The following is a 12,373-nucleotide window of genomic DNA, read 5'->3' as shown; positions in this document are numbered from 1 at the left end:
CGGTTCTCAGCAGGTGACAGTTTGCCTTCTGCTGGGTTTTGCAGTTCCTTCCCTTCTCTCCCTGTGGGCCTCTCTCCCCACTTGGATCCAGTCATTTCTGTGTGTGTTTCCAGTACTGGATGGAATAAAAATAAAGAGGAGTGAGCCCTTAGATAGGTAGGGACAAGTGTCAGGGACAGGGCACCCAACCGCTATAGGGAAATTGGAGGGCTGGACAACCCACCTGGAGAAAGTGTGAGGTGGTACCAGGCCTTGACTAGACCTAGCACCAAGGCTTGGGGAACCAGCAGGTTGGCATGAATTTGGGGGACTCCAAGAACCTATTCCTGTCACAGCTATAGGCCAGAAATAAGGGTAGACTGAAGTGCAAATTGTTCAAATGTTAGAGTAGGCAGTTAGGTTCTAACAGGATACCTGGAGGCCAGCAAAGAGGAAGTAATGGCCAGTCATTGTGAATGTCAGAGGCCTGGCCCCCCAGCACTCCTTAAGAAGCTGGATTGAACCAGGCAGGCCCAAGATGGCAGGTGCCATGACAGGAAACCCCTAGCCAAATAAGGAAGAAAAAGCAAGAAAACCTGCTTCCAATCCTGCCCCAAATAATGAATATTCCACCCTCTTGTTAACAACTGTTGATAAAAATAGAAACCTGAATCCCCAGGCACAGTACCCCACCTCCCTCTTTCCCACTCACATCTCAAGAGTGTACTTTCACTTTAATAAACTTTTCTGCTAGTGTCCCTCAGCTCATTTGCTGTGCTTTGTCCTTGAATTCTTTCTCATGACTAATCTTTGGTGACATCTTTGGGACAGGATGGGTCAAGGCCTCAGGGTCTGGGATCTCCCCAGTTTACCCAGCAACACAACTAAGAAATTGATTTAATCACAAAAAGAGGAAAAAAGAAATTGATTTAACGAAATCAGTTATTTAAGCAGTAAAGTACATGTGAGAAAAAAATTGTGACGAAGATAGAAAAGCAGGGAAAAGGAAGCACAAAAGAGAGCAGGGGAAGGAGGAAGCACTTCATGATGCTTTAGTAATGACTGTCTCCATTCCATTTCAACCCCAGGTCATGGTGTCTGTCTGCCCCCATCTTCTTCTCTTAAGGAGCCCTTTCCCTGAAATTCTATCCACCCTGTTGAGGGTCAGCTCTCTCCTCTGAGTGTGAATGTCATTTCCTGCTTCAGTTCCCGATTCCTCAGGTGAGAGTGTTCTACAGATGGTCCCTCTACAGAGGTCTTTGGGCCTCTTTCCTATGGGACTCATTCCCTGCAATTCTCATTTCCATTTTCTCAGTCAATAAGACCAAACATTATGTGCAATTAATGAAACTCCTACTATTATGTATGATCTTTCTTTTAATTCAAATGTTGCAGTTGTAACGGGTGCCTCGGTGGCTCAGTAGGTTAAGCCTTCAACTCTTGGTTTCGGCTCAGGTCATGGTCTCATGGGTCATGAGATAGAACGCTGCATCGGGCTCTGCGCTTAGCTGGGAGTCTGCTTGATTCTCTCCCTCTGCCCCTCCCCCCCACTCATGCTCACACTCTCAAATTTTTTTTTTTAAATGTTGGAGTTGTACTACTGAGATGATAATTGCTGTACTTTATTCTGAAAGAGCGAACATTCTCACTGTCCACAGACTAGGAAAGCAGTGGGCTAAGGTGCTCTTCCGTCTACCTCACAGTGCTGAGTTGCTTTAAGAGTATTAGGTGGTGGATGTTAAAGGTGAGCCCTGCCACGTGGAACCAGGACAGAGGTTAGGCTGGGAAGCATCCTTGTTTGGCAGATAAGCTACACTGTTTTAAAAAACCAAATCTAGAATTCATTACTAGGTTTGTTTATACCCCTTTTGGTTTTTTCTAAGCTTTAATAAAGTCTTTTCACATGTTTCAGTTTTATTTCAGCTGTGTTCTAGATAGCAGAAAAATATTTTGCCTCCAAATGAGAGCCCAAGTGGGAGAGTAGCATTATCTTTTTTGGGGGGGGCGGTGAGGGGCAGAAGGAGAGGGAGAGAGAGAATCTTAAGCAGGCTCCATGCCCAGTGTGAAGCCTGATGCGGGGCCCGATTTCAGGACCCTGAGATTATGAACTGAGCTGAGTCGACACTTAACCAACTGAGCCACCCAGGTGCCCCAAGATTAGCATTATCTTTTTAGTTAATCCAGAAAATCAGAAGGGGAGAGTAAATCTCTGGAGGTAAGAGCGGGGGCCTTATGATGCCACTGCCCCTCCCCAGCTGAAGCTCCTTGCAGTGCCCCGTTCGGAGGTCTGGGTTTCATTTATTAAGGAAAGCCCCAGTTACATTCTGTCTTCCTGTGGGGTGAGGGAGTGGGATAGGCAAGCAGGACCCCTGGTGTCTCCGAACACAGGTTATGAGAAAGCCTCATATGAAAGGGCAAAAATCATGCCCCCATGTGCCCTGGTGAGGGACTGCCGTGGACCTCTGCAAGCTGTGTGGATGCATTCCTTGCTCGTGGGCTGAAGAGAGAAGCCACCAAATAACCACGCTGACTCCAGGGATGTGTCTGTGCTCCACCCATAGTCTCTCAGGAGCTATCTATCTCTACCTTTCCTGCTTTTGGGTCTACACGCTTTTCTCTTGTATCCCTGATATTCATTCTCTCTTTTTCTGCCTCCTCCTCACCCTCATTCTGTCTCTTTTCTATCTTAATCTCTTGTACATATGCACACACTTACCTTTTCACCCTGTCCCTAGAAATAATACTATTGCTCAAACTACGTAGTAGGATAATCAGGTTAGACTGGACTTACAAGTTTTTAAAGATTTCTTTAGAGTAGGTCTCACTTAAGATCGTCCCTGATGACCCAGTTTTCAAGTTTATCTCCACTGAAGTCAGCTCATTTGTTTGCTTTATTTCAGAGTTAATCAGATATCTGTCATGAGACTCACAGTTCTAATGTGTTTAAACTTTCAGATGTTTGCACCCCAGCGCTTGCACAGAGAAGAAGGCAAGGGACTGTCTAGATCCGTGGTGGGCCCCTGCTGGGCTGCCACAGCCCTCCCTCCGTGGCTTCTGGTATGTCCTTTCTTGCAGCTGCTCTCGTTCATGACATTATGGCTCTTCTAAATACCTCTTTTTGAAGGTAGGAGTTTACTCTTTTCTCATGACCAGAGTCCAAAGAGATTTCTAAATTCCACTTTTTCTTTCTTCGCAGTTCCTTATATATAATCGTACAGAAAATGGTGTCCACCAAAAATAGCATTCCCACTGCCAGATAGAAAAGGACGTGAAACCAAACAAGAGTTTGTGTATGGAGGCCTGAAAAAGAAAAATGACAAGAAGAAATGCTAGTTAGAGCGCAGAGGGATCTGGCTGAGTTATATTTGGGAGGGAAGGCTGGCTGACATGTGGTGTGCCTGTCCCCAGTGGAGACACTGGTAATTTCAGGGGGCATGTGGTGTATGGACCAGGGGCAGGCTCCTCGTAAGAGTTTAACTGCCAAGGGCCCTCTCAGTGGATGGACTTCCTAGTTTCAGGCATAAAGGCTATTTCTATGTCATTTAATGCTTGAAATGAATTTGGGTTGAAGATAAACTTTTTTCCCAAAGAGTCTTTGTTTTGGAGTACCTCAGCCAGATCAACACTTGGGTAAGTATTTACGTGCAATCCACAAAATCCCAACCTCACCAATCTACCATATGAGCTCCTTGAAGTAAGAACTGCACCCCAATGTCTTCATATCCCCACACCCATGACAATAGATGGGAGGAACTCAATATATTGTTGATTAGATGTGGGGGGTAGGGAGGAGGAGCGAGGGGAAAAGAAAGAGGAGAGAAAATAGGAAATGAAGAAAGGAAGGAAATAAAGGGAGAAAGGAAAGGAAATTTAATGAAGTTCATGAGAATAGTGAAGTTACGAATCAAGAGTGAAAAGCCTGTTCATGGGTTTTCCTTGGCTGGGCCATGAAATCCCCGTAAACAAACCTCAGCCCCAAAGGAGAAAAGGGAGCATCTTCTCCTTGTGCCTTCTCCTGTCAATTCCCCTCATTCTCACCAAGCACTTGAAGCTCCAACTCAGGGCTGCGCTTGATGACATTGCCATCTTCCGTGGTTGCCTCGCACCAGTATAACCCTGAATCTTCTCTCTTAGCAGTTAGTATCTGGTATTCAGAGGATGTGTTCCTGCTCAGCAGGGTCTTGCTGCCCATGTAGAAGGAGAAGTAAAGCTGCAAACCAGGTCTCTGTAGGAGCAACTTTGTTTCACAGCTCAGGTTGACCAGATGCCCCTCCAGGATGGGTGATGACAAAGATGCTTTTAGCACTGGGGCTGGAAATAGCTCTAAAGAAAAAGTTGATGGGGACAGGATTGCCTGCTTCAGTGTCAAGATTCTTTTTACAGAAGGTATACCCCCTTCCTCTTTGAGAAACCTGCTCCTAGAGAATGCATCCGTAAGACAATTTTTCCCACTTCCAGCAGAGAGGCAATCTTGGGGTTTCCTCACAGATACTCTTATAATTGCCATCTTCCTCATTTCCTACTGTGGAGAATACCTCCACACAGTCCATGCTTCCCTGAATAGCCATGTTATTGATTATGTGGCCATGCCTTTAGGTAATGGTCCACCAGGAATGGATACTGACCCACACACTAGCCGGGTCAGTGACTTGTTACTTGTTTTACTGCCTCAAAAGATAATCTGGGACAATCCTCTCTTCCCCATAGGAATGAATTCTTTTTCAGATAGAAAAAAGTTGCTAGTAGTTATGAGTCCTAAGATGAAAGAACCACAATCCAGGCCCACATGCAAGCTAGAACAGAGGAAGCTGCTGTAGTTAGCAGATGTTCAGAGAGAAGTACAACCAGAGAGGTCACATTGCCTCAAGAGATAGACAGAAAGTATAACTGACTCCTAATGTCTTCATGGCTTCTGTTTCTATAGAGCTTTTTATGAGATTCCATTGAGTCATTTTCTAATAACTCTCCTACCTCCCTTGAGTGAATCTCTATTCCTTGCAACTAAAATAAAATTGATGAAATAGATCCTCACTATGCCCTGGCCTTCATGTTAGCTCCTGGGGTTACTGATGAGGCATTGTGGTTTACTGGAAAAAGCAACAGACTGAGGCCCAGCCACTGGTCACTGCATGGCCTTCAGGGAGACAGCTACCTCTCCGGAACTTAAGTCTTCACTTGCAAACTTAAGTGATGATTTGTGATGGCCCGTAAAACTACAGCTCTATGACTATTCAGATACATACCTTTTATAGTGATAGATACTCCTGCTGATTCAAAGCGTTGCTTTCCCTCGCCTGAGCAGTGATAGATGCCATTGTGACTCAGGTTGGTTTTCAGAATGGTGACTTCAGAATTCTGAGAAGAAAACCTAAAAACCTTGCCATTTTGGTAGAAAAGCATCTGGTACACCAGCTTATTCTTCCATCCATGACACCTCAAGGTCAGAGGTTCCCCTTCCATGATGACTCTGCTAGAGACCTGGAGCAGTAACCAATCTGGAAAATATAGACCCAAAATGTATATATGTAGTAGCAGAGGTACGAGGAGGCTGGAACTGGGCCCTGGGGGGGTGGGGGGAGGTGTTCTTATCTTTTTCTCTTTACAACATTCTTTTTTTTTTCTTTACAACATTCTAACCTCAGAGCTCTGCTGAATTTGAGGCCTGTTGCCCATCCCTCAATTAGCTTTGCTGGGAAGAAAAGTAGTCTTTACCAGCAGCCATGCACACAGCCCCTTCTTATCTTCCCTTTCCAGATTTCAGAAGTTGGTTGGGATAAAAACAGTTTACCGTATTAGTGGTAGGCAGTATTCTAAGATGACCCCAATGAGTCACACCCTGTGTAATCCCCTTGAGTGTGGGTAGAACCTGAGACTTGCAACATATCAACAGGATATGACAAAGGTTATGGGATATCTCTAGCATGATGATGTTACATTATATGACTCTGTCTTAGCTGACTGGACTGAGAGAGTCTCCCACTGGCCTCGAAGAAGTGAGCCACTATGTTGGGAGAGGGCCGTATGGCAGGGGCCTGCCTCCAGGAGCGGAGATTGGCTTCTAGCTGACAGCCAGCAAAAAGGCAGGGACCTCAGGCCTACAACATAAGGAATTGAATTCTGAATTCTGCCAATGACCACGTGAGCTTGGAAGAACTGACGGAAGGAACACAGCCCAGTCATACCTGATTTCGGCCCCTGTGGAGCACCCAGCTAAGCTGTGCTGAGACCCATGGAAAGATAATAAATGTGTGTTGTTTCAAGCTGCTGTGTTTGTGGTGATTGTTACACAGCAATAAAAAACAAATACACTCCAACTCCTAAGTTGTTAATGAGATCCCACATACTAAGACAAACTCACAGAATAGCAAACATCTCCAGACGGTATGTGCTTCTAAATTGATAGGATATACACACATGTGCAGATCAGTGATCTAGCTGGTAAAAATGAGCTCCAAGTCCAAGGGGCCCTCCCTTTAGATGTACACCTCTACACATGCTTCCTTTTTCTTTCCCTCGGGCAGTGGGTTTGGCTAAATGAGGATGAGGTTCTTAAAGGACAGAAGAGAAGGGACAGTAGTGCTTTTGTAGCACTGTAGGTGTAGGATTAGCTTAGAGAAAATTCACATCTTCCCAAACATACATGCAACAGTTGCAAATACCGAGTACATACTAGGCCACCAGCAATTTTCAACAAATACTAAAGAACTGATACCATATTTAACATAAATTCTGACCAAAATGCCGTAAAATTAGAAATCAGTAACAAAAAGCCACCTTCCTAAAACACTTCTAAATAATTCATGAGGAAAAAAAAATACATACATACTAATGAAAATTAAAAATATTTAGCCTTAAATGATAGTGGGAGTATTATATATCAAAAATTGTAGGATGCAGCTTTTAGCAAACATTACTAATTTCCCACTCAAAAGCCATTCTCTCCATCTTCATCACCTTGGAGCAGGATGGGGATGCTCATTCTAAGCCATATGATTAGGACTTAGGTCCTCAAACCAGCTGTATTTTTGTGGTCTCAGCACACACAGATTTAACTGAAGCGACTGAGAGCTAGTGTAACTGCAGTTGAATCCTCCACTGCTGGTTAACAATGGCAAAACTTTTTTTTTAAGATTTTATTTATTTATTTGACAGCATGTGAGCCAGCACAAGCAGGGGGAATGGCAGGGAGAGGGAGAAACAGGATCCCCAGGGAGCAGAAAGCCTGACTTGGGGCTCAATCCCAGGACCTGGGGAGCATGACCTGAGTTGAAGGCAGACACTTAACCAACTGAGTCACCCAGGCACCCCTGTGGCAAAACATTTTTAAATAAGGGCATAGAGACTGATGTATTATACTACAGTAAATGTAAGCACTTCTTTCACTGAAAAAAGAAAACAGCATAGATAACGAAAAGACAAGCCACAGAGTGGAAGATATTTGCAACACTTGAAAAAGGACTCATGTCCAAAATATAGAGCTCCTACAAGTCGATAAGGAAAGACAACAATAAAGAAAAACCGGCAAAAAACCTAGACAGGTACTTTACAAAAGAGGATATCCAAATAGGCAATAAATGTGAAAAATGCTTAATGTCGTCTTCAGGAAAATGCAAATTAAAGCTATGTGATAACTATTGCACATGCATCAGAATGGCTAAACTGAAAAATATAGAAACCGAATGGTTAAAAAAAAGAAGAAACCACCGAGTATTGATGAGGATGAAAAGGAACCAGAACTCTCACACTCCACTGGTGTGGGTGTAATGTGGTATAACCACTTTGAAAAACTAAAGCTGAACGAATATATGCATATTTGTGACCCAGCAATTCCACTCCTAGGCATATTCCAACACATATCTGTACATATGTGCACCAAAAAACATGTATAAAAATGTTCACAGTGAGGACACCTGGCTGGCTCAGCCGGTAGAGTGTGCGACTCTTGATTCTGGGGTGTGAGTTCGAGCCCCATGTTGGGTGTAGAGATTACTTAAAAAAAATAAAATCTTTTTAAAAAAATGTTCACAGCGGTACTATTTATAAGAGGCTCAAAATAGAGGGGTCCCTGGGTGGCTCAGTTGGTTAAGCATCTGACTCGATTTTGGCTCAGGTTGTGATCTCACTGTCCTGAGGATGGAGCCCCACGACAGGCTCCACACTCAGTGTGGAGTGTTTGAGATTTTCTCTCCCTCTCTCTCTACCTCTCCCTCTCATTCTCTCTCAAATAAATAAATCTTTTTTAAAAATGTAAAATATATTATTGTCAATACATCATCAATGCTGAGGCTTCTAGAGTCTGTGCAAAGGCAAAGAAAATGGCCTCTTCCCAGCCCTGCTTCATTTTTTGTCACTTGAACCATGAAACACTCTGCTTCCGCTTGAACTACACAAAGTCTCTCGTTAAAACAGTTCTGTCTGGGGGGCAGTCAGTTAAGCCTCTGCCTTTGGCTCAGTCAGTCAGGATCCTGGGGTCCTGGGGTTGCTCCGGGGTCTGGCTCCCTGCTCAGGGGGGAGGCTCCTTCTCTTTCTCCCTCTGCCCCTTTCCCCTCTTGTGCTCGTGCCTGCGCACTCTCTCTCCCTCTCAAAAAAACAAACAAACAAAAAAACCAATTCTGACAGCTCCCCTCCCATCTGTCACCTAGGATCTGATTCCCAGAAATCTAAGAGACTAATAAAGAACGCCTAGCATCTCCCTAGCATTTCTCAATATTGCCTTGGCTAAAACACATTTCCTCCAAAAGCAACCTAGTCCATACAAATCTAATTCTGCCTCCAGCATGGATTAACTTTTACATGATCAATTACAATGAAGTTTTAACTTACTGCTTTTGAATAACTAAATAACACATTTGAATGATTTGTATTGAATAATGAAACATTTTACCCTAAAAAGCATTGCAGTTTCCATTTCTTGACAAATAGAAACCTTTTACAGATTTAAGTGGATAGTGGGTTTTTCCCCCTTCTATTCATCAGTTTAAAATGCTTAGTCTCACAGTAATCTCATGTCCAGAATATTATCTTACAGATATATTATGAAATGTGCCCCAGGCTATACATATAGAGATGTCTATTGTAGCATTGCTTGTAAAAACAAAAAAAACTGGGGTCCCTGGGTGGCTCAGACCGTTTAGCGGCTGCCTTCAGCTCAGGTCATGATCCCGGGGTCCTGGGATCGAGTCCCGTATCGGGCTCCCTGCTCAGCGGGGAGCCTACTTCTCCCTCTGCCTGCTGCTCCCCCTGCTTGTACTCTCTCTCTCTAATAAAAAATAAAAAATCTTTAAAAAAAAACAACTGGAAATAAACTACAAGTTTACTAATAGGGAGAATGATTAAATCAGTTACAGCACAGCCATATGGCAGACATTTGAAAGTTCATGGTAGATGTCTATTGATTTAAACAGACCTCCAAGGTATTTTCAGTGATAAAAGCAAGGTGTAGAACAGTATATAGAGTATTCTACCAACCACCTTTTTTTTTTAAAGTTCATATATATATTAACAGCTTTATTTCTACAGAGGTGACCATGGGACTAGGGGTTTGGGGTGGAAGAGAGACTTCATTGTTCATCATTGTACATTTCTCTGAATTCTTATTTACTATGTGCAGGCATAACTTTTTTCAACAAAATTAGATCGTTTTTGTTTTTTTAAAAGATTTTATTTATTTATTTGAGAGAGGGTGAGTGAGAGGCAGAGGGAGAAGCAGGCTCCCCACTGAGCAGGGAGCCCGATGCGGGGCTCAATTCCAGGACCCTGAGATCATGACCTGAGCCGAAGGCAGGCACTTAACCAACTGAGCCATCCAGGTGCCCCCAGATTAGATCATTTTAAGTAATAAAATCTTAGGGTCTGAGTTTTACACTAGATACCCTGCTCACAGCTGTCCCAGTTGGGGTGCTGTTGGGGCACAGTTTAAGGACCCTAATGTGATATTCTGAGTATCTTGACTTAATTTCACCTAGTAGGCACATAGAGCTGAGACTCATACTCCAGTAAACGAAAACACACGTATCTGGCATGCAGAAAGGAGAAAACACAAAGGAAGACCTTGTGATTTCCAACCCTCCTGCTCCATGCCATACTTACCTCTGTGGACTTCCAGCTGCACTGGGTCACTTGGCACTGAGAGACCTGTCTGGCATCTGTATTCACCATTGTCACTGACACTGGCAGCAGCAATTCTGTGTCTGGGGGTCAAGGTCTGAATGGCTGTGCCATTGAGAAACCACTGTGTAGAGGTGTCCCCAGGTAAATGGGGTCCCTCACACCATAAGGTTACATTTTCCTCTTGGAATACACTGACCCAAGGAGGCTGCAAGGTGATCACTGCCTTTGCGGGGTCTGTTTTGGGGATTTAAAAAAAAAAAAAGTGGAATAAAAGGAAGGTCTGAGCAATTGGTAAGGTTTTGTGGATAGCACAAGGTAAAAATACATATTAAATGAGAATGAAAAATAAGCAAGTGGGAACCTATAAAAACTAGCTACTGAGAGTATCCAGATCCCATGCAGAGAGCTCTGTTCATGTTATTAAATCTACATCTGGATTTTGGAGCTTTGGGGCTCCTAAGAAACAAATGACTAATTTAGTTTTCACTGTTGGTAAACAAAGAAGCAGGGTTTTAAACCAAGGCAAGTTGATTGGAGCTGGTTCTCTTACCCCCTGTGCAATACTGTCGTTGAGGGTTAAACTCAGGCCTTAATTAGCATCTGCATTGGAAACCAAGACTCAAACTCCTCACTTTGAAACCTTCTTGGTTCTCTTGCTTGGTTCTCCCTGAGGAGAAAAAAAGTACTCGGCTTTCTTCTAAAGGGGACTGTTTCAAGAAATGTTAGAAAACCCAGCAGAGCTACGTCTATGGTTTTGCAATTCTGGCCTTTTCCTGCTATTATATACACGTAGGCATTTAGTCCTGAGGTCAGGGCTTTTTCAGGAAACCTTAGAGAGAATCCTTAAAAACCAGGATTTTATCAAAATCATACTCTGAATATAGGGGACTTTACATAATTTGTAAATCTTTCTTGTTTCTATCCTCTCCCTATACTCTCTTCTTCAGGATAACAAAACTCACCCATTAGAAGAAGGAATGTGGCAGAGGAAGAGAAACTGAGTTAAAGATTACTCACCCGTTTGCGCACCAGCTGGAACTGTAAGAGACCAAAGAATAGAGGCATAAGTTGGTCAGTGGGAGATGACAAGGAAGGGAATCGAGGAGTTAAAACTAATATAGACTCTGAGGGGCCAGCTTAGTCTCTTGAGTCTCTCTCTACCCCCTTTCCAAATCAGGCACTAGTGGTACGAACAGCCTATAGATGGTTATTTATTTTGATATGATGCTTCCAGGCTAAATATTAACCACTAAGTCTCTCTTCCTATGCTTTTGATATAATGAGCATGAATAAATCACAGAAGCACAGATACAGTTGTCCCCATATTCATGAGTTCTAGCCTAGGATACCAAAGGAAGACAAAAAGTCTTGGGGCGCCTGGGTGGCTCAGTCGTTGAGCGTCTGCCTTCGGCTCAGGTCGTGATCCCAGGGTCCTGGGATCGAGCCCCGCATCGGGCTCTCTGCTCGGCGGGAAGCTGCTTCTCCCCTCCTTCTCCCCCTGCTTGTGTTCCTTCTCTCGCTATGTCTCTCTCTGTCAAATAAATAAATAAAATCTTAAAAAAAAAAAAAAGTCTTGAGTCCCCATAGCCAGAGGCAGTACCCTTCTAGCTATCCCCACTAAGCCCAACTTACCCCAAAGGAGCAGAGCTGTCACGAGCCACATGTTATCTCCAATCCGATGGGAGTAGTGAAGTCTGTAACATGCAAGATTTTGAAGAGTTTCTGCTGGAGGCTCTGGAGCCGAAATTAGATAAGAGGAAGGAAATTGCCTCTTCTAACCACTACCATCATTCTCCTTTTTTGAGAAATACATCCTTAATTTTTGCAGCATTCTCCCCATTCTCAAACTACTTAGCATGTCTTCCCTAGTTTGAAACTCTGGGTTTGGGGCTTATGAAACTCTCAGAATTCAAGGGAAAGACTAAAGTTTTTATTGATATTCTATTCTAACTGTATTCTCCCTTTACTAATTCTGTTTCTTGGGGCTAAAATATGGCAAATCCTCATTTCTAAAATTGGTTCAAAGCTTGGCCAATGCCTCTAAAATTTTATCATTTGAATCCAGATTATTCTATATCAACCTCTACATGACATGTGAGGAATAGCTCATTTATAAGAGTTCCCCTACTACAATGAGGTCTCTATTCCTCTGGGAATGCATACAGGATCGATGTCCCATTTTGGTTTGTTTGTTTGTTTTTAAACTCACCTCCCTGAAAGACATCAAGAATTTGGAGTGTTTATCTTGGCTATATCTAAGGAAATTAACTGTTTAATGTAAATG

At 43.3% G+C, this 12,373-nt stretch overlaps 1 protein-coding gene across 1 annotated transcript; it reads right to left on the bottom strand.

The window, feature by feature from the left end:
* Positions 1-2,852: 2,852 nt before the first annotated feature.
* Positions 2,853-12,010, bottom strand: FCGR1A (Fc gamma receptor Ia). The gene is made up of 6 exons (XM_081815856.1): positions 11,722-12,010; positions 11,107-11,127; positions 10,069-10,323; positions 5,223-5,474; positions 4,018-4,302; positions 2,853-3,279 (listed from the first exon to the last, which is right to left on the bottom strand). The coding sequence occupies exons 1-6, from the start codon at positions 11,750-11,752 to the stop codon at positions 3,065-3,067; spliced, it is 1,059 nt and encodes a 352-aa protein (XP_081671982.1). The 5' UTR covers positions 11,753-12,010; the 3' UTR covers positions 2,853-3,064.
* Positions 12,011-12,373: the final 363 nt, after the last annotated feature.

This window comes from Leptonychotes weddellii, chromosome 4 (genome assembly GCF_054177405.1).
Source record: "Leptonychotes weddellii isolate Sample4059 chromosome 4, ASM5417740v2, whole genome shotgun sequence".
Lineage (NCBI taxonomy): Eukaryota > Metazoa > Chordata > Mammalia > Carnivora > Phocidae > Leptonychotes > Leptonychotes weddellii.
Note: the sequence above shows the minus strand (reverse complement) of the source record. Positions and strands in the feature narration are given on the sequence as shown.

Excerpts from the sequence above, each read along its gene's own strand:
- FCGR1A (XM_081815856.1), bottom strand. The coding sequence starts at position 11,752 with ATGTGGCTCGTGACAGCTCTGCTCCTTTGGG. Across the intron at positions 11,128-11,721 it reads GACAGCTCTGCTCCTTTGGG|TTCCAGCTGGTGCGCAAACG; the intron begins GTAAGTTGGGCT and ends GGTCTCTTACAG. Across the intron at positions 4,303-5,222 it reads AGTATCTATCACTATAAAAG|AGCTATTTCCAGCCCCAGTG; the intron begins GTATGTATCTGA and ends CTTTTTCTTTAG.